The sequence below is a fragment of the Prinia subflava genome, chromosome 13 (assembly GCF_021018805.1).
Source record: "Prinia subflava isolate CZ2003 ecotype Zambia chromosome 13, Cam_Psub_1.2, whole genome shotgun sequence".
Taxonomy (NCBI): Eukaryota; Metazoa; Chordata; class Aves; order Passeriformes; family Cisticolidae; genus Prinia; species Prinia subflava.
The window spans coordinates 17,399,443-17,425,411 of NC_086259.1; the positions used below are offsets into that span (position 1 = coordinate 17,399,443).

Genomic DNA, 25,969 nt, shown 5'->3' on the forward strand with positions numbered 1-25,969 from the left:
AAGGATAAAGGTCATGTATAATTTTCCCTCTGCAATTCAAGTGAGGCAATCTGACATTGCACAGTCAACTGAAAGGCATCTTTTGCAACCAAATAGTTGGGGGTGAATACCAGAATTTTGGCTATTTATTCTGAGCCATACTTTGAGGGGTAGTTTGTCCAAGGAGCCCATTCCTCCTCTGCAACATGTGCTAGTCTAGAGGTTTTGTATATCATGAAATTGCTTTTGGAAAAGGAGCTTCTGACTGGACCAGCAGGATTCAGTGCTCTCACACCGTGGGTTTTCCTGGCACATCATTTTTCTATTTGTAGTTTCTCCAGCACACGTTGAATTTGGTTGTGGTGAGTGCTTTGGACTTTCACCCGGATTGCTGAGGAGGAGGGGGGAGACCTGCCTGAGAGCCAGGAGGAGAACAGAGAGTGAGACTGTGGAAGCGCTGAGAAACCAGGCTGGAATGAGTGTGGTGCCTCCTGGAGGAATTTCGGTGATACAGAATTCTGTGTTGGAAGCACAGAGCATTCACTCTGTGTCACAGGGGCAGAAACCAGCCCAGCACAACCCACTGAAGGGGAGGGATAGGTTGGACACACAGATAAAGCAATATGTGCTGGCTTATGGACCTTTGAGGATTACAAAATAAATAAATTTCAAAAGCAGTACAACAGCAGCTAGACCATGCACTGCTCTGACCTGGAAAGGAAGGGGATGCCAAGAGCTCGATCTTTGTTTTCTGAAGGAAAAAGAGGAGATAGGGGAACAGTGATGCCTGGAATACCTTGCACATTTGAACAGTTGACATGTTCTGGGGTACCCTCTCAGCAAGTTCAAAAATAGATAAAGTCAGTGATGGTTAAGGGTTATAGAGTGAGTCCAAGCTAAAGAGAGACAAATGTGGCAGAGACGTGGGAATCTGGCCTTCGTGGTACAGGAGAGATGGGAATGGCCATCTCTGGGTGAACTTGCCAGGGGTCACAATCCTATTTTGCCATAGAAGGAAGAAAAGCTGCTGCAATGTGCAGTAATTGAACAAGGATTCTGCCGGAGGAGGAGGAGGATGATGATAAATGTTCTGTCATACCCCAAGCATTCCAATGGCCGTGTATCACAAACAGATGCCAAATTCAAATTCACTGGATCAGATCCTGATCTGCAGCTGGGATGGCAGGGACAGCCCCGCAGCTCTGGAGTGCAGAATTTCTTATGCTTGGGAAAAGATATCTTGAGAATGTGTGGCAAAATTATTCCAAGGCCAGCACAGGGACAAAGTGCAGTTATTAAAAGGCTTGAGTGATTCTCAAGGGTGGGCAAAGTTGGGAAAGTTGTGAGACAGAGAAGGAAAGTGTCCAGTATTTCAGAGTGACACGGGGCAGCAGTGAGCTCTCTGCAAGAGGGGATCAGCCTGCACTGAGACATAAAGAACAGGAGGGTTCCTGGAGCAATGGGTGATGCACGATGGGTCTCTATAAATTATTTAAGTGGGGAGGGGCAGCAGAACTAATTTGGAGAAATTGTAAAACTGGGAACCAAGCTCATAAGTTTCAGATTGTTGTATTTTTGTTTTAACGCCGATTCCTACTCATTTTTTTCTCCGTAATTACTGTTTCCAGTATATACTTAGGGCAATTATATTCACAGATTTACTTTTTTATCTGCAAAAACAGTTTGAATATACACCGTGCATATTAAACAGTCACCACAGCGAATTTTTGACAAAACAGATGATTATGAACATAGTACAACATGTTTTTCAGCTCAGTTGTGTTGGATTAGAGCTCAGTATCTTTTTTCTTTATGTTTATTTTAAGATCCATTCTTTAATCCCATTTTCATGGAGAAGATTTTCTTTCTTGCAGCTTTTTCTGTTTTTTCTGCCTATCACCTTTGCTACAGATCTGAACCACACTTTTAATATTTCTGCTTAGACTGACTCTTATTAGTTCAAAGCAGAGCTACATATTTTAAATTGATCAAGGTTTCTGAAGTAATTATAACAACTGCTTTTGGAGGACACAGTTGCAGTTCTCATTTTGATATTATATGAAAGTGTGTTTCTTCAAAGCTGCAAATGTAAGCTAGTAAGAGGCAGCTGGTAATTATTCTCTAATAAACAGAGTAGGAAGTACATGAAAAACCTTCGGGGACACATACACTGCTTGCAGAGCAATTAATAAAAATCTCAGGACACTTAAAAGAAAATTCAGCTGGAGAATATGTGTGCATTTGGCCATGAATTTGAGTCCATTCCAAATTAACAGGTCTGTTGTGATCAAATTTGTTATTTGTTTACTAACACCCTTTCACTTGTTATCATTCAACAGACTTTAGGAGACAATTTTTATTCTTAATTGACTCTTAATTTTATTTATAAAATCCTTTCTGCTTTCTCTAAAGCCCAAATAATCAAAGTTTTGATATATCAATTCCCTCTCTATTTTCATTTGTTTTGCTTGTAAAAATTTGAGCATGGGTAGAACTTCATGGATCTCCATTAAATAACCAAACAACTCCAAACAACTGGGAAAATTCCTGTTCTTATGAATGGCTTGTTTATGCATTATGCCTCTTGGTTTTTCTGGCATATTATTACCTTTTCTGAATGCACTTTGCTAAATCAAAGGTGTTTATTGAAAGCTGAAAAGACAAAAGTGTGACTGCTGGAGACCTTGAGAAAAGAGCAGAGAAAGAATTTATTGTAAAAGAACCACGCTTGTGGTTGCATTCAGGCTGTGAGGACTTTGTGTTTGCAGGGTTAGGGCCGGGTTCAAAAGAAAACCTGAACCCAAACTGGGACCTGAACAGGAGAGAGGCACAGGGAGTTTATCCGAGCTAAGGAGTTCCCTTCAGGGCTGGCAAATCCTGACAGGCTGCAAGGTCACCCTGACAAAGCTGCACGTTTGGCAGTCCTGTAAGGCAGAGATGGAGTAATTGGACTGGGTGAAATGTGTTCCAGGAGCAGGAAAAGACAAAGTGAAAGGAGGAAAAACATAACTCAGACTTCTGTAAAATTTAGCTTTTCCTTTGGGTGGAAGAAGAAAAAGTTTGCTTTGATGAGTTTATCTCTGTGACATCAACAAATGTAGGCTGGCATCACTTTCTGAGTGGAGAATAGTTGTGAACCCCAAATCCGCTGGGCCTGTTGCTGCCCCAGGACCAAACTCTGGACTATTGCTTAAAAGGGTGAAAGATAATAAAAATGCAGAGTGTGTTCAGCCTCTGATAAAACTGCAAATTGTGTGTTTGCCATTAAAAATGTGTCATTGTGGTTGTGTCATTTAAATCCACCAAATCCATTGTGTAGCTTTGCCATAGCTTTATATCAATGCTCTTTTAGGATCAGCCCCACTGTTTGGGGCAGGCTGCCTGGCCAGAGATTATACTGCATTCTTTTGTAAGTTATTATGTCACAGGCATTAAAGTTGTGATAAATCAGGAGGGTTTCTAATTTTTGGAAAGGTGTTGGATGTCTCCTCATTGAGACACATCTTCCCATGTGTTCCTGATTCTCTTTCTGCACCTGACAGTGTGAGACTTTAGCCATTGGTACCGGGGAAATAAAGAGTTACTAAGAGAAGTGTACAGATTTCTCTAGAATTTATTTGGGATACCAAATTGAGATGCACCAGAACGCTCTAGGTAATTGTGATATCAATGGAGAAAATGTGGGTACCATCAGTGAGTGATTTTAGCCTTCCTGAGAGCCACAGCCATCATCTCTGGAGGGACCTCGAGCTGGCTGAGTCCTGTTGAAGTGTTTTATAAGCCAGAATTAAGTGGAAACCAGTGCATTCCTGTCCATTTTGGTCAGGTTTTTTGAGTCTCCCGAGGAGAGTGAGTTCTCCAGTGTTTTAAGCTGGTTTGCATCAGTTTTGTGTAGGTATGAGCACAGCAGTTCCCTGCTGGCTGCATCGCTGGCTGGTGGGTGCTTTCTTCTTGGCAAGAGGGAGAGGAAGGCTGTTAAACACAGCTGCTGGAGCAGATCCAAACTGGTGTGTGCTGGAGCACCATCAATCAGACAGTAAAAACTGCCTGCTGTGGCCCACACCCAGCAAGCCTCCCTGGCTTTCCCTTTTTAATGCAAAAATCACGAACACACTTTGCAGTTTATCATGTGCTGATGCTCCTGCACCATGCCAAGTGTGCCAGCACGAAATCATTGCAGCAGGCACAGCAGCACCTTCACCACTCTGATTCCTGCCCTTGCTCTGGGAGCCAGATACCCACTTGAGGATTGCTGCTTGGTTATTGTGATTGTGTTTTATTTTTACAAATAACCAGCGTTTTAAAAATCACTGATAAAGAGCCTGCTCTCTGCTGATACGGCAGTGGCATTTGTTGTTGCACTGGGTGCTAGGTAGGGGAGAGCATTCTGTTACTAATGGTTTAAGTCATGACTAATGCTATGTGCCAACAACAGAGATACAGATTCAAATTTAAATGAACTACCCAGGCAGTGTTTTACAGGATGTGTTTCTTGTTGGCAATTTGTTGTTCCTGACAACCTCGGATCCTCAGGCCGTTGTTACGCCAGCCGCTGGGATTAGAACACACACAGCCTGAGCTTATAAATGTTTCAGAACTGCTGCGATGGAGCAGCAGAATTTTAAAATGTAATCAGATATTCTTTTGAACGTGGCTAATGTGAAAGAAGCCAGGTTCGGCGGGGTTTGATTTTAGTTTTGAAGCAGTATCTTTTTTCATACTTCAGTGTGTTTTTCTGATGCTGCTTCCTACAATCTACTGACTTCTCTTGTCCACTAGAGATGAAGAGGCCAATGCAGAGCTGGAAAGCTACAGGAAGAAAAGTCTTAGGTGCTAGAAGGCTCTTCTGCTTCAGGTCCATAAAGAAGTAGATTTTTGGGGGATTGATCTCATTGAGATAGATGTGCTTACAACCCTTCCTCACAGCATCATTACATTATTGAAGGCTTTCTTCTTGATTATGCCACAGAAGGATTCAGTATTTCTCATTGGACTTTAATGACAAAGAAGCCTGGTTTGAACTTCAGAAAGCTGGGTTTTGTCAGTCTGGCTTTTTATTTAGCCTTTTTTTTCTATATTAGAGCAATCCTTTATAACAAGATTAGCACAGGGAAGGTGGCTGGGATCTGCTCCACAGGGGCCTTCACCTTTATCACATCAGCGCTTCAAAAGTTCCCTGACAGCTGCTCACAAACCCCGTTGTGAAGTGCAGCCTATTTCCTTATCTTCCTGTGGAAACGCTTCCCAAGTGTCTGTCCACAGGCATTCAATTCCACATCTCCAAATTAAAAACTGCTCCCAAGGAATACACAATAGACCAGTGCTCTTTTGTCTCCTGTATCAGCTCCTGAAGTGAGATTAAGGTAAAAGGTATTTTTATACAAAATGAGGTCTCTGTTCTTATCTCTGTGTTTATCTAAAATGTCAGAGTTAAAAGTATCAGACATGAATGCTTTGTGGTAGCAGAACAAACAGTTTATCAATCTGGTTATGATTGCAATAAATCCTTTGATCCCCCTGATGCTGCTGCTTCCTTTAATACCCGATCTGATTGATACAAAGTTTTTCATTTAGGAGTTAAATGTTTTATTTGCTGTTTTGGAATAATAACATGGCTTAGAGTTGTGTCATGATTATAGCTTTTGTTTATCCATGTGTTTTAAACAATATGATTACAGAATTAAGTTAATTGGAAAAATCTCACAAATTTTGTGATATTTAGTGTCTTATTCAGTTATTTTTTTCATGGAGAAGCTGTCCTTTCTTCTGGTAGACAAAAAAGAGCTCAAACTCTCGATTTTGTTAAGATGGTGTACGTGAAACATATGACCCTGAAATACAAACTGTGTATAACTATTCCAACCAGTAATTACAAAGTTACACTTTATGATAATGTACTCTAATGCATTATTCAGAATCATGTTTCTTTTTAATAATTATTAAGAATCTTTTCTTTTGTGATTGAAAGACTGGTTTGGGGCTTGTTCTCTCAAAAGAATCAGGATCAGAAAGTTTTCTTAAAATATTTTATGGTTTTTATTCAGTATTTTTATTTCTGCTCATACAAAGGCTCAGGACAGAACCAGTCATTCTTGAATCATTGTTTCCTTTCTACTGTGGTGAACTCATTTCACACACGTCCTCCTCCACAAACCCTACCAAAACATATTCTGTGTAAGGCACATCCCTAACTGCTATGGTGTGGTGATATCACCCTGACTGCAACTGCTCTCTCATTTTAGAGGGCTGGGATAATTCCTACACAAGCTTTCATCTGTAGTTGTGTTTCTGGGATTCTAATCCTGTTCTCTTGGAAAATATGGCAAAAGTCCAGTTAACTTCTTTGAAGTCAAGAATGAGGTGGCTCCTCTGGATTGAGTAATTGGAATTTGCTGGTTGTGTCACGATCCTCTTAACCTGATGTCTTGCACAGAGCAATCTCTGACAAAACACACTCACAAAATGCAAGTTCTTGTTTTCACAGCTATTACTTCAAATTTGATCTGTCCCACGTCCTGTTTGGAAGGTCACTGAGCGAAACAAGATTTTCTGTTAAGAAACAAGATTTTCTGTCAGTGTCAGGCTCTGGTGAAAGCTCTGCTCTGTAACTCAGCAGCAGGTCCAGCCTTGCTGCCCATGGGCCTCATCCCTTATGCCTTGGAACTGCAGCAGCCCCGTGAGAAACACAAATTCCACAGCATGAAAAAAGAATCCAAATTATGTTTAGCTCTGCACCTTCGGGTGCTGAGCCCTGCAAGCCTGGGTGGGAATATCTGTGCTACTGGATGTTGTATAAAGTATGATTTATCCCTCAGACCTAGAAGGGGGCAATTCATTACCAAAGCGTGATTTCGTTCATTAGTGTCATTAGAGCAGAGGATGATTTGCTTATTAGAGCTCAGAGAAGCACTGACAGTGCTCATCTTTTTTTTCCCAGAGCGGGGTGAGTGGTGAGCCTGCCCAATACTCTTTATCTTGGTCACAGTGTCTGACTCCTGCTGTGGCATGAGAGCTCTCAGTGCTGATGGAGGATTTCCATACAACATCTTTTGAGAGCCTCGTGCTCTCATGAATTCTGTTTTATCTGGAAACAGCATTGGTTGTGCCTGACATTATGGCCTAACAACAGTGGCCTAAGATGTGCCAAAGTCAGTTTAACCTCCACTGGATCTACCTGAGCCATTAATTGTCTCTGTGCCTCAGTGCAGGGGGAGGTTTTCCTGCGTGCTGAGCCCTAGCTGGAACAGTCACATCAATTAATTGCTCATAACAGAGAAGTACGTTAGTCAATAAACACTTTTTGTGTGTAATTCAATGGCAAACTGAAGGTGAGGGATTTAGTAATCCCCAGGAATATTTGTGAACATACTGCAAATCGTTGTGTTTATCTCCTCCTGGATGGTGAGAAAAAGGGACAGTCTGGGTTCCACAAGGTAAAAATAATGAGGAAAAGCTCTTTTTCTGTTGCCTTGGAGCACTTTCTTCTTGCTCAGTTGTTCTGCTAATAAGAATTGGGTTGGTGTCCAAAGGCTTTATACTTAAAAAAGTAAACAAATGGTTTCTTCTCCCCCCAAAGAAACCAAAACTCTCATATCTAGAAAGAAAATAGGAAACTTTGAATTTTTTCAACATGATATCTTAATGCACTGGGCTTATTCCTGGCAGACACAGCTAACCTTCAAAATTGTACAACAAAGTACAATTATGTATTTGTAGACTTCAGAGTTAACCAGATATGAATTTATTTGAAGCATTTAAACAAATCCAACAGGCAAGAGTCTGAGAGGGATCTTTCACCAAAGCTGTTTTCCACACGTTTCAAACTGCTTGTGTTAAAAGCTCTGCTCTAACACCTACCTTTAAAGCAATATTCAGGAAAAAACCCCTAATCTGTATCAGGTTACAAAAAAAAAAAAAAGCCCCACCCTAAACCAACATAACAGCTTTATGGTAATTTATTTTCCTGCAGGTAGTACCTTACTGTTTAGATGTGATTCTGAGAAAATTTATGATCTCATGTAAGGAAAAAAAGTGTATTTTCCCCCATCATTAGATTTTCCTGTAAGAATGCCTTATTATAAGTTTGGCAGCACAGCAGGATTTATAATATTGAATACATTGTGTCAGCTCTCTTGTTTGCAGGAGGATAAAGTTCCATTATTCAGAGCTTTGCTTCAAATCCGTCCATTGTAGTGCAATTAAACACAGTCCTTTTTTTAGGACTAAACCTCATGCTTCAAGAAAAGAAGCTTTCAAGATGAAGTGTGGAGGGTTTATGTGTTACAGGTAAAAGCCCAGCTCGTTCTGTGGAGCACACCAGGTCTGAGCAGCTGAGGTTGGACACAATCTCTGCTCCTTTGGGCTCTTAATTTTGTGCCCTGGCCAAGGACCCTGTTCAGGCTGCACAAAACGTGGTTGACTGCCTGGACTGGAAGGATTTATCTTTTTTTCCTCTTTCTGTATTTAATTATCCCACTAAAAACATGAGCTGGGTTTTATGATGTAAATAAGTGTTAGTGAGGTGAATTATGCCAGGGAATTCACATTATTTCCTTGGGCCTTGTGGAAATATAAAGGATAATGTTGAAGGGGATAGAGAGGGCTTGTAGGTCTTTGTGTTTTCTATTTTTCTTTACTTTATTGAGGACACAAATAAACATGGTGTGTGCCTGTAGGGCTCATGAGTACAGTCATGTGCCCCAGGAGGCGTGCAAGGATTTGGGCAGTGTCTGAAGGCGATATGGGATTGTTATTTGTGTTCTTTTGAATTGGGATTAGTCACCCCAAAGGAAAAATCTGTATATTCACTGAAGTTCCTGGTTTGGTCTGATTATTTTTTTTGCATCATCAGATTAAACAAGAGGATGAACCTCAGACAGGAATGGTTCATGTCTCACCCAGAGCTGGAAAGTTTCATTTTACTTGTTCTCACTCAGCTCAAACTAAAAATTCACAGTTCCATCTTGGGTTTATTTGAATATTACTGTCTTTAGATAGTGGGTGGTTTACATGGAATGCTGTTTTCTTGTTGATGTGGAATTTGCAATCCTAATAATTCTGTGTTTCTTTAAGGGAGCTTATGACTAGGTCCTATGACATCCAGAGCACTGAATTTCAAATCCAAGGAATCTGAATTTTTTGTAAATATGTCTCTAAAATACTTCCCCACATCCCCGAGCTGTGAGAGCTCACACTTTATTTCTTGTTGTTTGAAAATAAACAGGTTCTGAAATATTTCAGAAACCAGAAAAAGTATAAATATTCCATCTGAGAAGTCCTTTGCTTAATGTTAGTCCCAGAACTCAGGTCTAAAGCCCATCTGTCACCACACAGAGCTAAAAACAAGGCAGAAATAAGAATATTCACCTCATCATAGTGGGGTTTTTGGACTGCAATGGGAAAAGAGACATTTCCTGCATTGTGATTCTGGTGTTATTTACTGTATTAGTATTTTTTTATATTCAGCTCATATGACCTTTTTCTTTTGCTGTACTTTAAAATATATACCTTAGATATTATATCAAGTGCTGTGAATGAGTGCTGGAAAATTTAGTTCCTACTGTATTCTATTGCCTTGATTTCATAATCTAAAATCCACTCATAGTTCAAAAATACGAAGAAAGATGTTGGTTTTCTTGAAGAAAGCAATTTGGGGAATTCTTTGTGTTGATTTTCTTCCCCTAATGTTCTTGCTGCAAGGGAATTTTCTGAACTGGAGGGTTTACAGGTTGCCAGGCCAGTAATAAAACAGATGTTCATGTAGATTTCAAAACCTCCCAAAATTAGACTTTCTCCTTACAACATCCCCAACATTTCAGCTCTGCTGGGTTGGAGTTTGCAGTTATTTACAGCCCCAACTCCACCGCACTTACAGGCTGCCAGCCTAAAGCTTTCTAACAAGTTAAGTCTGTTGTTAACCAGCTTAGTGTATTATTTATAACCAGAACATCGGTTAAGATAAGGACTCCACTGCTCTGTGCCCTGCCTGGAAGGGTTTTCAGCCTAATTACAGAGTCAAGTGGATTTTGCAAACACGGAATAAGCCACAGGACAGCTCTGTGTGTGCCCAGTCGATTCTGGGTCGCTTATTTGTGAGTTACTACCAAGATTTCCCCTGAACTCCCATTGCACAGACTTCTGTTGTTCAAAGAGGACTAAATTTGCTTTTATGAGGAGTGAGATGAGGGTGTCACCTCCTCTTTTCTTCCCTTTGCTGCTGCTGATTCTTCTGTGAAAACCCCTAAATAATTCCTTTCTCTCCCGAGCTGCCCTTTTCGTGTGTTTACACAGAGCTCTCAGGTCTCACCTTTTGTTTTCCCTCAGCCCGGCTGGATAGGTCTGCCTCTCTCTGTCATTACCTCAGATCAATATTTCTCGCCCTCTGATTATTTGTACTTCCCTCCAGTGACTCGTCAGTGCTTTTCTGCAGGGCAGTGCAATATTCCAGGTGCCATCAGGGCCATAAAAGGCATCACTTCTGTGCCAAAGGGTGGTGCCACTGCAGCCGTGTCCAGAGCATCCCTCCCTGTGCCAGGCTGGGATGTGCTCTCCCCTGTGCTGGTGGAATTCAGGACACTCTCCTCTAACCACTGAGTATTATGAGAGAATTTGATTTGCATTTATTCATCACTACCTGATGAATAAACATTCTCCAGAAAACAAAGACCTTGCCTAAATTCTGCTTGGAACAGTGGGAGGAATTCCCTTTGACTTCAGAGGCTTTTCAGTCAGGCCCCCACTGAAACATTTCAGATTACAGTTGTCAGGTAATTGTTCTGTAAATCGTTGTCTTTCTCTTGGTAGCAACTGCTCTTTCATCTCGGATTAAGATGCGTATTTTGGGTCTAACGTGTTCAAATTTCAAAAAGAACATGTACAGAAGTTACATCTATTCTTGACTTCTGTTTGTGTTATCGAATGTAATGCAGTCAGAAAAAATAAATTTGCACTTTATCCTCGGGAAGAAGTATTTCCAGACAAGTCATTATTTCAGGGCTCTTCAAAGATCAAAGGCATGGAAAGGGTTGAGGGACAGTGAAGGTGATATTTTTTTATCAAAAGGTAGGTTTTGTTTTGAAAGATATGAGAGAGAAAAAGAATTTATCAATCGTGATTTTAGAATATATAATTAGGAAACAATTTATTAGTCACCTCCTGACTTAGGGCTGGTATTGTTTTGGTTTCTGTCAGGTGTTCATCTGATACAGGATCCAACCTTTTTTGCCAAAAAGTTTCTTGAAATCATTTGGTAGCGAACCTCATGCTAAAGAAAGCAGGATCTTATATAAAGCAATATATAAGGCTGACCTAGTTAATGTTGTTTATTATCATGAATAGCTGGTGAAATCCAGCAGAAAATTTCAGAGTGTGTAGGATTTGGAATGGAATAAATAAAATGGAGAAATATGTTCATTGTGGAACATCCCACTGCAGAAACACTGGTTTTTAAATAAAGGAAACCATGCTATGATTTGGAAAGCCAAGTAAGGGTGACAGGCTGCCCAACAAACCGAACTGAGCAGAGACTCACCTCTGTTTGCATAAATGAGTGTCTGTAAGAGAATGAGACAGTGAAGTTGGAAGGCTGGATACTTGGCTTGGAATGAGTGCTTAATCCATCATTTAATTTACCAGAACACCCAGGCTAATGAGCAGGCCTTTTTAGATCTCATTTAATGTTAACTGTGTGCTCCAGTGCCTCACTCACTGTTGAACAGTCACTGCATGGACAGATCCTCTGGCTGCAGGAGGATTATTAGTGAGCTTGTGAAATACAAGGGTTTCAGTGTTCTATTAAATTGGGCAAATAATGCTTGGCTGCCTTGTACAGGGTCAGGTCCAAATCTGCCACTTCACTTGCTAAGTGAGTGTAAGACACCTTCCTGGGTGCTTTTGGGACAAGTTTGTATTCCACCAAACTTTCAATTCCATCAGTGTATCTATTTTACTTTATGCTGGGGGATTATTTGGTTAAAAAAGCTGGTGATAATTTTTCTCATGGTTCCGTTTATGAGGAATTTTCTAGTGAAAAGGAAGAGGTTTTTATTTTATAATTTATTTAAATGAATATTTTACAATTACATTTGTAGCATGTACAGAAATAAGAGGAAATAGTTTAACTTCTACTTGCAGGAATCTCAGAGACAAAGAAAGCTCTGAATAAGTTTATTCTCTCCTTTCTAACACCACCTCCAAACCAGGTGGTTTTAGGTCCTTTTGCTTGACTCAGAAAATTTTGTTAGGCATAGCACAGAATAAATAAAAGAGCCCTTCTGGCTCCCAGCATCATTTTTCTCTCACCCTGGTGGAAAGAACATTTCTCGGCTATAATTTGTTTTGGTGCTATAATTGTTGTTCTCAATAAATAAAGTAATTTCAGAGTGACTAAGGAGGCATGTCGTGCATCAAATACACCATGAATGCACAGGGGATAATTATCTTAATTGTGTTATCCTTTATTTAGCTGGATGAATGGCGAGGGACCGTGGGTTCAAGAAGAGCAGGATCATTTCCAGTTCACCCTGTGAGCGTTTGTGTTTGCGGGGCCTCTGCTCAGAGGATCAATCCTTGCTGTGTCCCTGACAATAGCAGGGGACACCAGAGCACAGACCACACTTCCTTCATGCTCCAGGGGAGAGGAGAAGCAGCTTTCAGCCCTTCCCTGATTAATTCAAAGTCCAAGTCCCCACTCATCAACTGCTGAGACTTTTTGTCATTCTGTTTTAAATGGTGCATGTGGGTAAACACCCCTGAAAGCAGTGGAGGTGCTGCATTCACCAAAGTCATGGTAACAGACTGACAAAGTCAAATGAAAGAGCAAAACATGAATCTTGTTAATTGTGCTTTTCCTTTTCATTTTTATCTCTCTCTAATTCAGAAGCACAGAAAATCTCTTTTCTCAATAGAGATCTGCATCATCTCTTTGAATCAGGATATAAAAGCAGGGTTGTGCTGCTGTTGAATAATTTCAATATAACATTACATTGACTCGTTATGTTTAATTAAAATATAGTTTTGTATCCGAGATATGTAGTGCAGATAACCTTGTTCAAGGGTGAAATTTAACATTAAAATAAGAACCAGAGATGTGAAACCTCCCAATAGTGAATCAATAATCAATCAGTAACACCCACTAATTAAGTGCCAATCAGTCCTAACCATTGTATCATGTACTGTAAAACCATTTAGTCTACAGAAGGCTTTGCTATCTCTTTCAAACTGTGACTTGAAATATCACAGAATACATTTAAAAAGTGACTTCTGCTGCTGGGACTATTGAGAGATTTTATTGGAGAAGAAGAAAAATAATCCTAATTATCCTAATTATCCTAATTATCCTAATTCTAATATAGTTAACTTTATATTTATATTTTCTTTGTACCTTAGCTTAAATATACAGAATTTCTGTTTTAAAGTGAATTATGGTGCAAGCCTTGGCTAAGAATATTGGTATGATTTTTGAAATATCATTATGGGATTTTTTACCCGCATTAACATCTTCCATTACATTGTGATGCCAACAAATATTTCTGGTTTCAGTAATTCACATACTCTGGAGAGAGCTCCAAACTTACATATCCACAGAGGAGCCCTGTCACTGCCTCATTCTACCCCTGTATTTATGGGTCAGGTGGTGTCCCTGAACTGCTTCCTCTTGACCCTGAGCAGTTCTATGGGGAGAAACCCAAAAGGAAATAAAACAAAAAATGACCAGCATTGGAGAACTGAGGAGAAATTCAATTTCACCCTTTGCAAATAGTCTTTATTTTGTCTTCTGAAGCAAAGCGGGGTGTCCCTCGTGCTCCCTGTTTTCCTTGGTTGCAGAGTGTGGTGGGATTAACCTGCAAACCTCCCTTTGGCAAAGTCCCTGAGCTCAAATTCCTGCTGTGCCAATGCCAGGAGAATCTGCAGGGTGGGCTTTGACACCAGGTGGGGTTTAACACACGGCGTGCACAGCCTGGCTTCCTTGGCAGCCTCCAGAGCACACGTTCTTCCTCACTGAGACCAAACAAAGCATTTTATCATGCATATATCCTGAGAATAAATGTTTTCTTACTGAAGGAGATATAAATTAAGCCTCCTGGCTTACTCCACTTAAGTCCTGTTAAAAGTACTTGAGTCGTAATTTTTTTCATCGCTCTATTGGCAGCAGGTAAAGTTGAGAGCCAGGGAGCAGAGCACAGGTTCTGATCACAGGCAGACTCATAAACCCACGTCAGATAAAATCAACATGTGAGCAAGCAGCCCCAGTGGCAGCTTCATGAAAAGCTTTTGGAAAAGACAACTTTCACTCGCTGTTAATTTGGTTTAGAAGCAAATGTTCTGCTACAGCGATGTCTTGCCTGCTGACATCCAAATAATACCACTGCTTCTGTTCTCATCCTTCTGGGGAACAGACAAATGCTTCCATCAGCTTCCAAAAGCCAAATTTTCAGCTGAAATGAATGAGGATCTGTCTGTAATAATCAGTGTTGTTCTGAGATACATCAGCTGGCCCTAAATACAGCGGGCATGCCGAAGCCTTTTGTTTCCAGCACAACTTCCCTGTTGAATTAAACAGAGACTTCTGCTTAAAAAATCAATACCACAGCATACCTCACTGACATTATTTTAAAACACAAATGATTTTTAGTTCCAGATCTATATATCAAAATAGATTTTCTTTGCATTTTTTCCCATTTACTCATAGCATTAGGGAGGTTGTATTTCCATAAATATGTTGGAGTCCATCTTCAATGTGCAAGAATTAAAGTGGAGGGTTTGGAGCAGGATTTTGTTGTTGCTTAGTAGAAGGATGTGGTAAAAATGCAGCTCTGAAAGAATCATTAAAGGCTTTTCAGGTGTGCTGTATTATATTGCACATATTCAAATACAAATTTATGTCAGGTTCTTCTCTGCTGTACTTAGCAAACTCTGTAATAATTATTTATCTGCATGCACTGTGTCCCTCTTTGGAAGAACACTTTAGATTCCCATTGCCATGGCCAGGGACATTTCAATGTCCATTTCAATCGATGTCATTGGCAATGTCCACACACTCTCTGTAGGTGGAACTGTTTTAAATCCACTGAATTTCATCTGAGAACCCATTCCAGGTATTGAATTTATGACCAGGATGAATTAGAGCAGCTAGTGATGATTTTTCATATGCATTGGTTTGGTCAGTTTAATCGGGATCAACTAATATTAGATGTCCTTTTTTAGGGAAAGAGGAGATAGGATTTCTTCTGAAATCCTGTGTAATCCTCCTCATATGCCAGTGAGATGAATTGAGTTAAATCCACACCAGTTTATTTCAACTGGATATGTTCCAGGCCTTCTTCCAGGACTCTCATTGGGAGCTTCTTGTACTTCATACCCTGCAGAAGCACACAAATTTCAAGAGTTAGATGGAAAGAAGACCTTGATGTGCTGGATGTTTAGCTGATGAGGTCCTGTAAGATTGAGTTCCTTGCTGGTCAGAGTTTCCACTTGAGTGTACTTTGGGTTTCCATCAAAATCCTGGAGACTTCTGAGGAAATACTCAGGTATATGGGAACAACAAAACATGAACAATTTCAGTTTCCCTGAAAGCTCTGTTTCTCCACAGAGCCACAGCATCTGTTTGCTCCATCTATTTCAAACCTGAGGTGCTTTTGTCTTTGATTCTTTGAGCTTCTCCTGCAGTGCACATTTTGACAAACAAGAACCTCCCTGCCCAAGGACTGCGGAGCAGAGTCACACCCAGAACCTGCCACCCTCATTTTGGTGTTCAGTCAGGTTACACTTACCTGAAATATAGCACATGACATGTTAATGTCATCAAATCCCTTACATTCGGATAATTCATCTCTTTTGAACAGAACAGAAATTATATGTAAGAGCAGAAAGGAGCTAGGGCTTTTCAAAATTTCAGGCCTCTTCAGAGACTTTTAAACAGACAATTCTGTCTGGGAACCTGTTTTTTCACCATTTCAAAATGAGCCTGTGAACAATTTAAAGCACAAAAGTTGCATAAAAACCCCACAAACCCAAAACCAAATGCACATTTATTTTTGCTAGAATTATACGATCAAAGCCAGTGAGAGAAAAATACTTAAAAAAGGCATAACTTGTACATGACTTCAAGGCTAATTTAATTTCCTCTCCCTGTCAAATGGTGTACTTCCAGTGTCATAACAAAGTCAGGAAAACCTGTCAGATTTTTCAAACTTTTTCCACTTTTTAAAATACTGAAAATGACTTTTTTATTGTGGTAGTGTTTCAGTGGTTTATGTATCTCAAAAAAAGTCATGTTCATATATTTTTTTTTTTGCTGGTATTGTATAAGCTGAAGAAGAGAATATTGCAGTAGCCATTAACTGTGTCTCACATACACACATTTCAATGCAAACACAAAATTCCAGACTTTCTATTTGCCATTTGCTGTTCCCACTTCCACTTCCTTAATGCATTGTCTGTATGCCAGAACACATTCTGGAATTAAATGGGACAAGGGAAACGCAGCACAATAGAAATTGCAGGTTATTGCAATTTAAAGATATTCGGTGCTGAATGAAATTTGAAAGTCTGTCATTTGGCTAGTAACAGCAGGAGACAAAACTTTGAAAGGAATTGAGAGAAAAAATTTTAGCAAAGGTTCAGGGAGGGGGAAAGAGCACCTAATGCAGGAGAGGGGAAAAGTGGTACAGGATGAGAGTGGCTCCAGCTGTGGGGAAAGGAGGCTTTGGAACAAACATTTTGGAAGAGGTCAGAGACACGTACCAGGAGAAAGCTAGAAACGAACAAAAGCTGTGTCCATGGGGTGAGGCTCACATCTGTTATGGTGAGAGAGGCACAAGGAAATTCTGCATGAATGCTGAGTGTGATGAGATTTGAAGAGCATCCCCACATTCTGTCTGTGGGTACTTGTGGAGCTTGAAGCCCTCTGTGTTTTTCACCTCCCTCTGGCTGCTCTGTCATCTGGACAGGCTTTGCCACAGCACAAGAACCAATTAGGAAAATGGGATCAACCACAAAAAAAGATAGACCAGGAACAGATTTATATAAAGACTTTTTCTTTTTTTCTTTTCTCCCCAAGTGCAAAGTAAACCAGAACAATACATTGTGCTAGATAATGCCAAGCTAACAGTCTCCTTCTGAACAGAATGTTCTGTTATTATTCTTATGTTAATAGTCATGAGAGACATATCAAAAATCTAGTAACAGAATTGGAGATAAACAAGTCAACAGTTTGGTGAAGTTTTCAGTAACTGAGGTGCATTTTAACACCTACCAAACAGGAGATGGTGGCGGAGAGCACCTTGCAAGCTGATATTTGCTTTATTATTGAATTCTCAAAATAACAAACTATGAGTTCCTAGATGAAGGAGCTCATTTGGAAATGTGGCTGGGACAACTGGATGAAAGGAACAAATGCTGTTTGGAACTCCATTTTTGTAGGGGTGAGCACCAAAAAAGATCACTTTATTTCCAGAAAATAGTGTTCTCTTCAGTGTGAGAACAAGGCTGGGTTTGGGTGCAATGGCAGGAAATCAGTTACTTGCTGATAATACATGTAAGGTTTGCACAATTTCCTTTAAAACTCCTAGGAAAGACTTTGGGGGCTTCTAAGCCTTATATTTGTATTCAGACAACTGCCCAGACTTACAAAGTGGCTCAATAGCTGCTGTTATGGCTGCTACAAAATATAGTTTTAGCAGTGCTGACACCTACATTGTATTCAGTATTCTCTCGTGTGTCTTTGGCTGTATGTTATTTTCATTCTGCTTTAATCATGGAGCCTCAGAGAGGAATTGTTAGTCTAATGAGCTCTCCATCCTTGTATAGCCTGATTAATGCTGCCAGGGCAGCTTGTTTGTGTTATAGTAAAGATCTCCCTGCTCTGATCTCAGTTGTGGTGTTTTTAGTGTTCCCTGGCTGGTGATAAAAAGGCCAACTGCTGAACAGCTGCATTCACCACTGCTCCTCACTGCTGCTGCTCTTCCTTCAGGGATGCAGCAGGGCTGGGAGTCCTCGTGCTTTCTCAGCCATGGAGAGGCTGTGGATGCTGGGCCACAGGCAACAATTTTCCTGATTTGTTCTTGATTTGCTTGCAGCAGTGGGTTCCTCTTTGTTATTTTCTGATGTTGTAACCATTTCCAAGAGTAAAAAAAAAAAACAGGTGTTGGATTTCCTGTCTGCATTTTTAGGGAATGCCCGTCTAGTTGCAGTAATGATTAAGGGAATGGAAGTTGTTAATGAGATCTGTAACTTGGGCAGTGGGCAGTGTGGACAAGCCTGGCCCATTCCCTGCAGGCTGTCAGAAAGGGTTTCTCTGGAGGAAGCAGTGCCCATTCCACCCATCCCTCTTGTCCAGCTCCCGTTATCCCAAGGGGCAGAGCAGCCCCACAGGGCTCTGCCCCAGCCTGTGGGTTCCTTGTACCCTCCTGCCTCTGCCAAGGAACCTTCTGCCCTGTGGATAACATGAATCCCCAGGGAACAGCAGTGACAGCAAAGTCAGAGCTGCTCCCTGCTGCAAGTTCAGCAAGGACATTCCATGGTTGCCTTGGAACCTGCAGTTGGTGTCCAGGTAAAGGCCACAACAGCATCAAAGGGCTTTGAGAAAACCACCACCAAACAAGGCAGGACTTTAAAGCTTTCGTGTTTCTTTTGCTGTTTCGAACCTGTGTGCTTAAACGGTGCAGCTGCTATGGAAAATTTCAGGAGAAAGATCATGTCAGGCACCATTGAATCTGTTCTTTAGCTGGCATTTTTGGGAATGCTCTGTCAACTTCCACGCTTGCATCTCTGCTTACACCTGGTGTTAGGCTTGACAAAAAGGGGTAAGAATGTTTCCTGATATCTATAATACAGATTTTGCCTTCTGATTCCTGTGGATGTAAAACAATTTCCTCACTGAAAAAGCTTTTAATCCAGGTTTGTACTTTGTCCATGATTTAGAATATGATTGTAGGTTGCTGAGGGCAGAAATCCTGCTCAGTGAACCTTTGTGAATCTTTTTGTCATCGTCTTGGAGGCGGGAGAGTACAAAATTTCTTGTACCTATATTTTGCCTTCTGTTTAAAAACTCCTGAAGAATGTGGCAAATGTGTAAGCAATTCCCAGGATTTCCAAGATTAACTGCCCCAGACGCTGCCTTTCAGAAGAAATACTCTGCCTCAGCAAGTGTTGCCATTCAGGCGTATCTCAGTTTGAATTTAAATAGCTCTAAAACACTGAGCTCTACCTCTATTTTGTCTAATACAAATGTAGGAGGCTTTAAAGACTGGCCACTGGAGCAATCTCATTTTAATAAAATACCTTCAATTCTCTTTCTGCTGAGCACTGTCTGTTTCAGGATTGCAGCCCTGGGAATCTACTGAGCAAATAGTGAATGGAATAATGGCTGCATTCAAGCACTACCACAGCAATGCCAGCTCCTTTTCTGTTTGTTTGTTTGTTTGGGGTTTTTTGAGCAGGATGGGATTCATTAGTGGTTCTCAAGCATTTCAAGTCATTCCTGTGTTGGGTTTTGCAGATTTTCTCCCCATTTGGGGACCAGGCTGCAGATCTTATGCTGTAGCTCAGTGTGGCCATGCTGCATCTCTATTGTTATGAAATGTACTCCTTTTATTTTTAAATCCTGGCTATTGGAAATATTTCTTCAGAAGCTCACAGATACTACAGTTCTGCCTAACCTCAGCTGAGGGTGATGGAATGCTTGAAAAGATGGAGAGTTTAATCAGACTTTTCCCTTTAAATTACTTGCCTCATTTTCGTTTAATTTGGTTCTACTCTGGAGATTTTACAGACCTGAGTGTTGTGAGCTTTCTGCCAGAATCTAAGGGGGTTTAATGAGTTTGTTTGGAAAAGCTGTTTTGGAATCCGTAATGGAAGTTCACGTCTCAGAAGTATCTCTAAACTTTGTCCTTGGCACTATACAGTACCCAAGAGTAGCAGACCATCACAAAACCACATTCAGCTCCTTAAAACACAAATTTTTCTGCTTCTTAACACCAAGATATAATGTAAATGGTGATTTTTTTTCCCCTTGTGGATTCTCACGTATTTATAAATCTGCTTTCTAACTTACTTATATTTCAAATTGTTCTGAAAATGGAAAAACAAACAAATAGAAAAAAACCCCAAAATATCTTGAAAAGAAATTTGCTGTAGAATGAAATGGAATTGTTTGTAGTAACTTATCGTTTCTTTAAGGAGTAAAAGTGGAGAAGATATCCCTTCAAAAACAGATCTGTATCTGTTTTAGACTAAGCTGGGGAATGGCATTGTATGTTACTGTTATTCTTGTGGTTGATCACAAAAGCAGAACAGCCTTTTAATCACTGCAAATTCCTTGCACTGAAAAAAGGAACCTTTTAAAATATATATATTGGGATGTAACATAATTTCAAGGATTAATGAGAAAGAAAAGTCTGTCTGGATAGAGACAATTTTTCTTGACAAAATGAAGCTTTGATAGGGAGAAGCATTGATGGAAAATACAAGAGATTTTTGTTGGGTTTTCCCTTTGTGGTTTTTTTTTTCTTCTTTAACCTCCTAAGTGTGAAGATCTTACATCAGTGGAGAATGGTGGGTAAGAAAATGAGGATGGTGCAGCTCCTCCAGGTGTTCTCTTTCCATTGCTCCTCTGTCTCCAAGCAGCATCAACATCCCTCAACCTCACTGAGGTAAAGCTGACAGGCAGCTTTTGTCTACTACAAACTGCAAACCCATTTATGATCTTCCTCACTACCTCCTCCCTTCATTTGGCAGCATCTCCTGGTCACTTCCAACTTAAATATCTATAGCAAGAATAATAATGTTAATAAAGGGATCTGTTCTTAGTTACTTGATTATTTATAGACACTTGTGCTGCTTTTTGCAGGATGTTGACTTCTATGCTGTTCTGTACCAATATATTTTATAGAATTATTGCTTGGGGCAGAGTGAAATTAACTGTTCAAATATTTGATTTTGTTTTCTTGCTCTACTTTATAACACCCAGCTCCTCCAAGACAGAATTGTTCTCCTTCCAAGATTAAAAAAGTCAGATGGACAGATTGATTTGTCCTAGTTGTATCTTTTTTTAAGCAATAGGAAAAAAAGAACTGGGCATCTCAACCTTCATATTCTTGATGTTAAGAGAATGATTTGCCTTGCAAGGGGCAGGAGGATCTGACCCTAAGGTTATTTCCTTGCTTTAAGGAATCTAAATTTGTCAGACTGTGACAAAAACTGTGTATGGCCTAAAACTGGCTCTTGTTCCTGAGGGGGGTTTGTGAGTCCTCCATCCTAATTCAATTTCTTATGAGCTTTTTGTCTGTTCCTTTGACTTATTTTGTTTCCGTAATCCTGAACTTTCTTTCTGTTTTGCCTAAACTGCTCCCAAAGTTCTGTTTTCCTATCTCTTTAAACAGTTATTCAAAACAGAAGGAAAGTTGCAGTGTCTTTTTAGACATTTTTGAAAACTTCTTTAAATAATTTCTTGTTCAGTTGTGATACCACCTCAAGGGAAAAGTGGCTTTGGTGTTACTCAATAATTTCATGTATATGTGACCTTGATCATAGCAGGATGAGTGAAACGAGGCTATAACATGTAAAAAGTGTTATTAACACATAAAATATCTTATTTCTGAACTTGTACTTTTCCCACAGCCTGTGATGAACTCAGGATATACTGTGCAGTGCCGTATAAAGCTGTGTGCTCCCTGTGCCTCACTGCCAAATGATGATACCTCAAAGGTCTCCTTTATTTTCCATTCCTTGGTGTTTGCCATCTCCCCATCCTTCCCCTCACACAAAATTTTGCCTCACAGTAAAACCAAGCGTGGCAGGCAGCAGTTCCCAAGGCAATGCCCCTCCTGTTGTGTCTCAGAGAGCTGGAGAAGGGGAAGAGTCCTTCACAGCATTCCTTGAAGGATGGCCAGGAAAAGCCCACAGAGCAGGGTGATCTATTTCTGAATGCTGAAGTGCTGCTGTTTCAGTCCCGTTGGAGATATTTGATGAGAAATTTCCTTTCCCCTCCTCCCCTGCAAGGATTGCTCCTTCTTGGGAGAGGGACGCCGTGGATGTGACTGATGACTACAACACTGAGCAGTAGGAGTGCTGTGCTGAATGCTCCATGACAAATAAGTCTTTTACACTTTCCAGCACAGTTGTGATATTTATTTCTATACCATGTGTGATGAGCAGGTTCAGAATTCTGCTGGAATCATCCCCACTGCTGCTGCTGAGAACAAAATCATGTTTATTTGAGGGAGGGTCTTCTACAGCCACCAGGATTGCATGGATTGCATGGCCAGGAACACCTGACAAAGCAAGCACTGCTGATAAAGCCTGAGCTATCGGTGAAGAACAGTCAGCAAGGAGAGGAAGGTGCTGCCTAAGAAGGGGCTATAATGTGCTGCTCACAATAATGCACAAAGAGCCTTTATTGAGTGCAAGTTCAAGTTAACAATGCTGTGTTGAAAGCAGCTGTCAGGTGTATGGAAAATAGAGTCAGGCAGACATCATTTACACTTCCTTAAAGCACAACCTACAGAAAAGCTCACAGGGGAAGAACACAATAACTAATTGACAGCTCAGAGGCTGGGGTTTTTTGTTTTGCTGCAATTTTGCAGAATCTGTGGCAGAATTTCTCTTAGAAATTAACTAACTTGTTCTTTAGTTATTATTAATTAGGCAGATTTGTGTGAATCTTTAACGTCTGAATTGGGTTTGTGTCTTAGCTTGTAAAGACACTTGATCACCTGTTGAGTTACATAAACATAGCGAGCTCGTGTGTTTTTAACTCCCCGAGTTAACACCCACAGCAGCAGTGCTGGGAGATAAATATCTTCCAGCCTTATCTGAGGTCCTGGTTCCTTGCATGCATCACTGCCATTCACCCAGGACAGAGAAAAGCTCTGTTCATCAAAAACAAACAGACACGGGTTTTTCAGACCCTCATGTGCTCCGAGGCTGTGCAGCTCTTAAAGGTACACAAGTGATTATGGTGGGTAAACACGTGGATGATCCATTAGGTGTAAGCACATGGTGATGGAAAAATGTGTGTATGGAGATGGGACTGCAAGTGCTTCAGCAACTTGTTTTGAATGAACAAACCTTGGTAATGAGAGAGAAATCCCAGTTTCACCAATTCCCTGGGTTCATCCAAGAGAAACCCACCTCTGATGCTGCAGTCTGAGTCCCCAAAGCCAGTGAGTGACACTGAAATCGGATTGAGACTGTTCACTGTGGGCTCTGCACAAAAGGGGAGGCATCAAACCTGGATCTAACACTTTGCAGATGTTCCTGTGGACCTGGCTGCAATTTTTACGATGTTCCCTTGGCCAGCTGAAATGACAGTGCTCCCAGTGACCCTGCAGAGAGGGACACGGTTTAGGAACAGGCCATCATACTCTGCGTGAAACCGCAAAGCCAAATATGACAAACTCTGATTTTGAGTTCCCCCAGTTTTATTGCTGAAGATTTCAGTGTCACACCGAGCACTGCAGTGAGCACAGCTGCAGTGCCCCTCAGTTTTTAGGGAATCCAGTGGCTGTACTATTGAGTGCCTAAATTTGTTACCAGCCAGAAGAAGGTACCTATACATCAGCATTAGCAAAATAACCATTTGTTCTCTTTACCTGTCAGCCTGAGTTGTATTACAGAGCTGGCTTTTACAGTGCTGTCGTTTCTATTATGGATGTCAGATTTAAAGGCTAAGAAGATGCTTTGTCTTGTAACATTCAGTTTTGTTGCTTTTTCTGCACACATCAATATTTATTCTTCATATTTTACCCTGTTGTAGCCTTGCAGTGCTGTAAGGGGCCATAACACAAACTGAACCTGCTCTTGAAAAAAAATTTGTGTCCAATAGAAATTTTCAAATTTTGTAAAAAAATCTAAACAGACAGAACAAAACCAAAAAAATGTAAAAGCAAATTACTTTCTTTTAGATCTGGACAAGAATTCAAAGTTGTGAAACAAGAAGGGGAAAATATTGATGTAGAAACATTATTGTAAAGACAGCAAAGCATTCTAATGACAAAACATTTGGTTTACAAATTTACCAGATCTAATAGCAACAGTAAGTCTATTAAATGAGTTTATAAAATAATAAGTTTGTGAAAGTTCAATTTAGGACTCCTAAGAGCTTTTTGACATGAATTGGAGGGAAGAGGAGAGTGAAATGAATCTGTGCAATCCAAAAAGAGGAAAACAAACCATTCTTTTATTCTAAATTTTCAAAGTAAACAAAATATGTTTCTGTGAAATGTTTGTACTCTGAAAAGAAAAGAAAATAAGATTCTTTAGTTTGGGTTTTTCCCTCAGTTGCATTATTGGACTTTAGACAAGGCAGGTAAGGAAGCACAGCTTTAAGAGTGTTATAGAAACGTGAAGATTTCCTTTACCCTGTTAAACCCAAGACCCACACAAATTGATGCAGAAAAATCAATTCATTTAGTGAAAAAAGTATTATTTACTACTAGCTAGATTCTTTATTTCTGATGGAAACAATTTGTTTTCCCCAATAAGTGTCAGGAGCAGTCAGTGTATTTGGAGCAGAGTTTATTCAAGGGCTGAAATGAACAGAGCTCTCAAATGAGAGAATTGAGAGGTAAGAGAAAACCAAATCATTTTAATGCCATTCAGAAGGGGCCCTGAATAATCAGATTGTTGTTCATGGCTCCTTGCTGTTTAGAGGACAGAATAGCATAATTTAGAGAAATATTTGCACTACAATGCTTGCAAATTTGGGGAAATGGAATTTGGATTAAGCCAGGATTATTTTTGATCTTATCCCTCTCTGTTTCTTTTTTTTTTTTTTTTTTTTTTTTTTTGGCAAATGTGAGCAATGCTGATGTACATGCATAAAGAAAATGGCTTATTTTCTTTGAAGTGTCAACAACATTGTCAGGCATTTATCTAAGTAAACACACAGCAGAATGATTAAGTCAGGGTGAAGCTGAATGCATGAGACACAAATTAATTTTAGCATTGTTTATAATCTGTACACTACACAAAATCCGCAATGCTTAGCACAGGGGAAAAGTACTGAGCAATGTAAGAAATGTCAAAATGAGAGATGGGAAATGAGTTGTTACCTAAGGAGGTTTGGAAAGGAGCCCTGGTGTGGATTGGTGGAATCATTACCAAAGACATTTCCTAATGCCAGGATGACGGGGGCAGTTAGAGGAGTGAATCCATGTCCCAGAGTGGCTGGGGGAAAATGCCCTCTGCTCTAGGTGTGTCCTGCAGTGCCACTGAAATATCTCCACTGATGCTCCAGATGGGAACTGCCAATCTATTACTGTGAAAATGAGGGAGGGTGAGAAGAAAATATTTTTGTGAAGGTTGGTCTGTCACAGAATCATGGACTCACAGGCTGGCTTGGGCTGGAAGGGTCCTCAAAGCTCCTGTTGCACCCCTGCCATGGCAGGGACACCTCCCTCCACCCCAGACTGCTCCAAGCCCTGTCCAGCCTGGCCTTGGACACTTCCAGGGATCCAGGGGCAGCCACAGCTGCTCTGGGCACCTGTGCCAGGGCCTGCCCACCCTCTGAGTGAGGAATGTTTGTACAGTTACATCTCAACACCAACATTTCCAGCTGCAGCTCAGTCAGAACCCTCTGAGATCAGTGCAAAGCCCCTTTGTCACCAGGATCCGGGCTTGAGCCGGTTCTGTCAGTGGGTACAAACTTACAGCAGGCAGGAAGGAGAATCCCCTTCCTGTGAGAAAGCAAAAGCAGAAATATTCCAGTGAACAGATGAGGCCAGACAAAGAACTCTGTGTCCCAAATCTCTCCAGAGCAAAAAGTAATCAAAAAAGCCAGGCTGTGTTTATGGCAGCAGAGAAGTTCCTAGAAAGGACATGAAGAAGCCACCAAAAGTCAAACTCAACTTAAAAACCCTCTTACAATGTCAGCTCGTTAAAAATGAAATAATTTTCTGTTTTATTGAATAACTTATTGAGGTGATATTAAACCTCAGCACATGCTGTATGTTAAAGACTTGAGTTGTGTTTGTACCCAGGATGGGTACTG

At 40.5% G+C, this 25,969-nt stretch overlaps 1 protein-coding gene across 3 annotated transcripts in view; it reads left to right on the forward strand.

Annotated features, from left to right (window-relative positions):
• CDH13 (cadherin 13) overlaps window positions 1-25,969 on the forward strand; it is a 440,900-nt gene that overhangs the window by 114,225 nt on the left and 300,706 nt on the right. The window contains exon 1 of one of the 3 annotated variants that reach the window (XM_063410983.1): window positions 18,704-18,782. The exons of the other annotated variants lie outside the window; for them this stretch is intronic. Coding sequence (XP_063267053.1) covers window positions 18,719-18,782 — 64 coding nt within the window. The 5' untranslated portion in view covers window positions 18,704-18,718. Of the gene's footprint in view, window positions 1-18,703; window positions 18,783-25,969 lie in introns of those variants that run through there. 3 annotated transcript variants of the gene reach the window in all.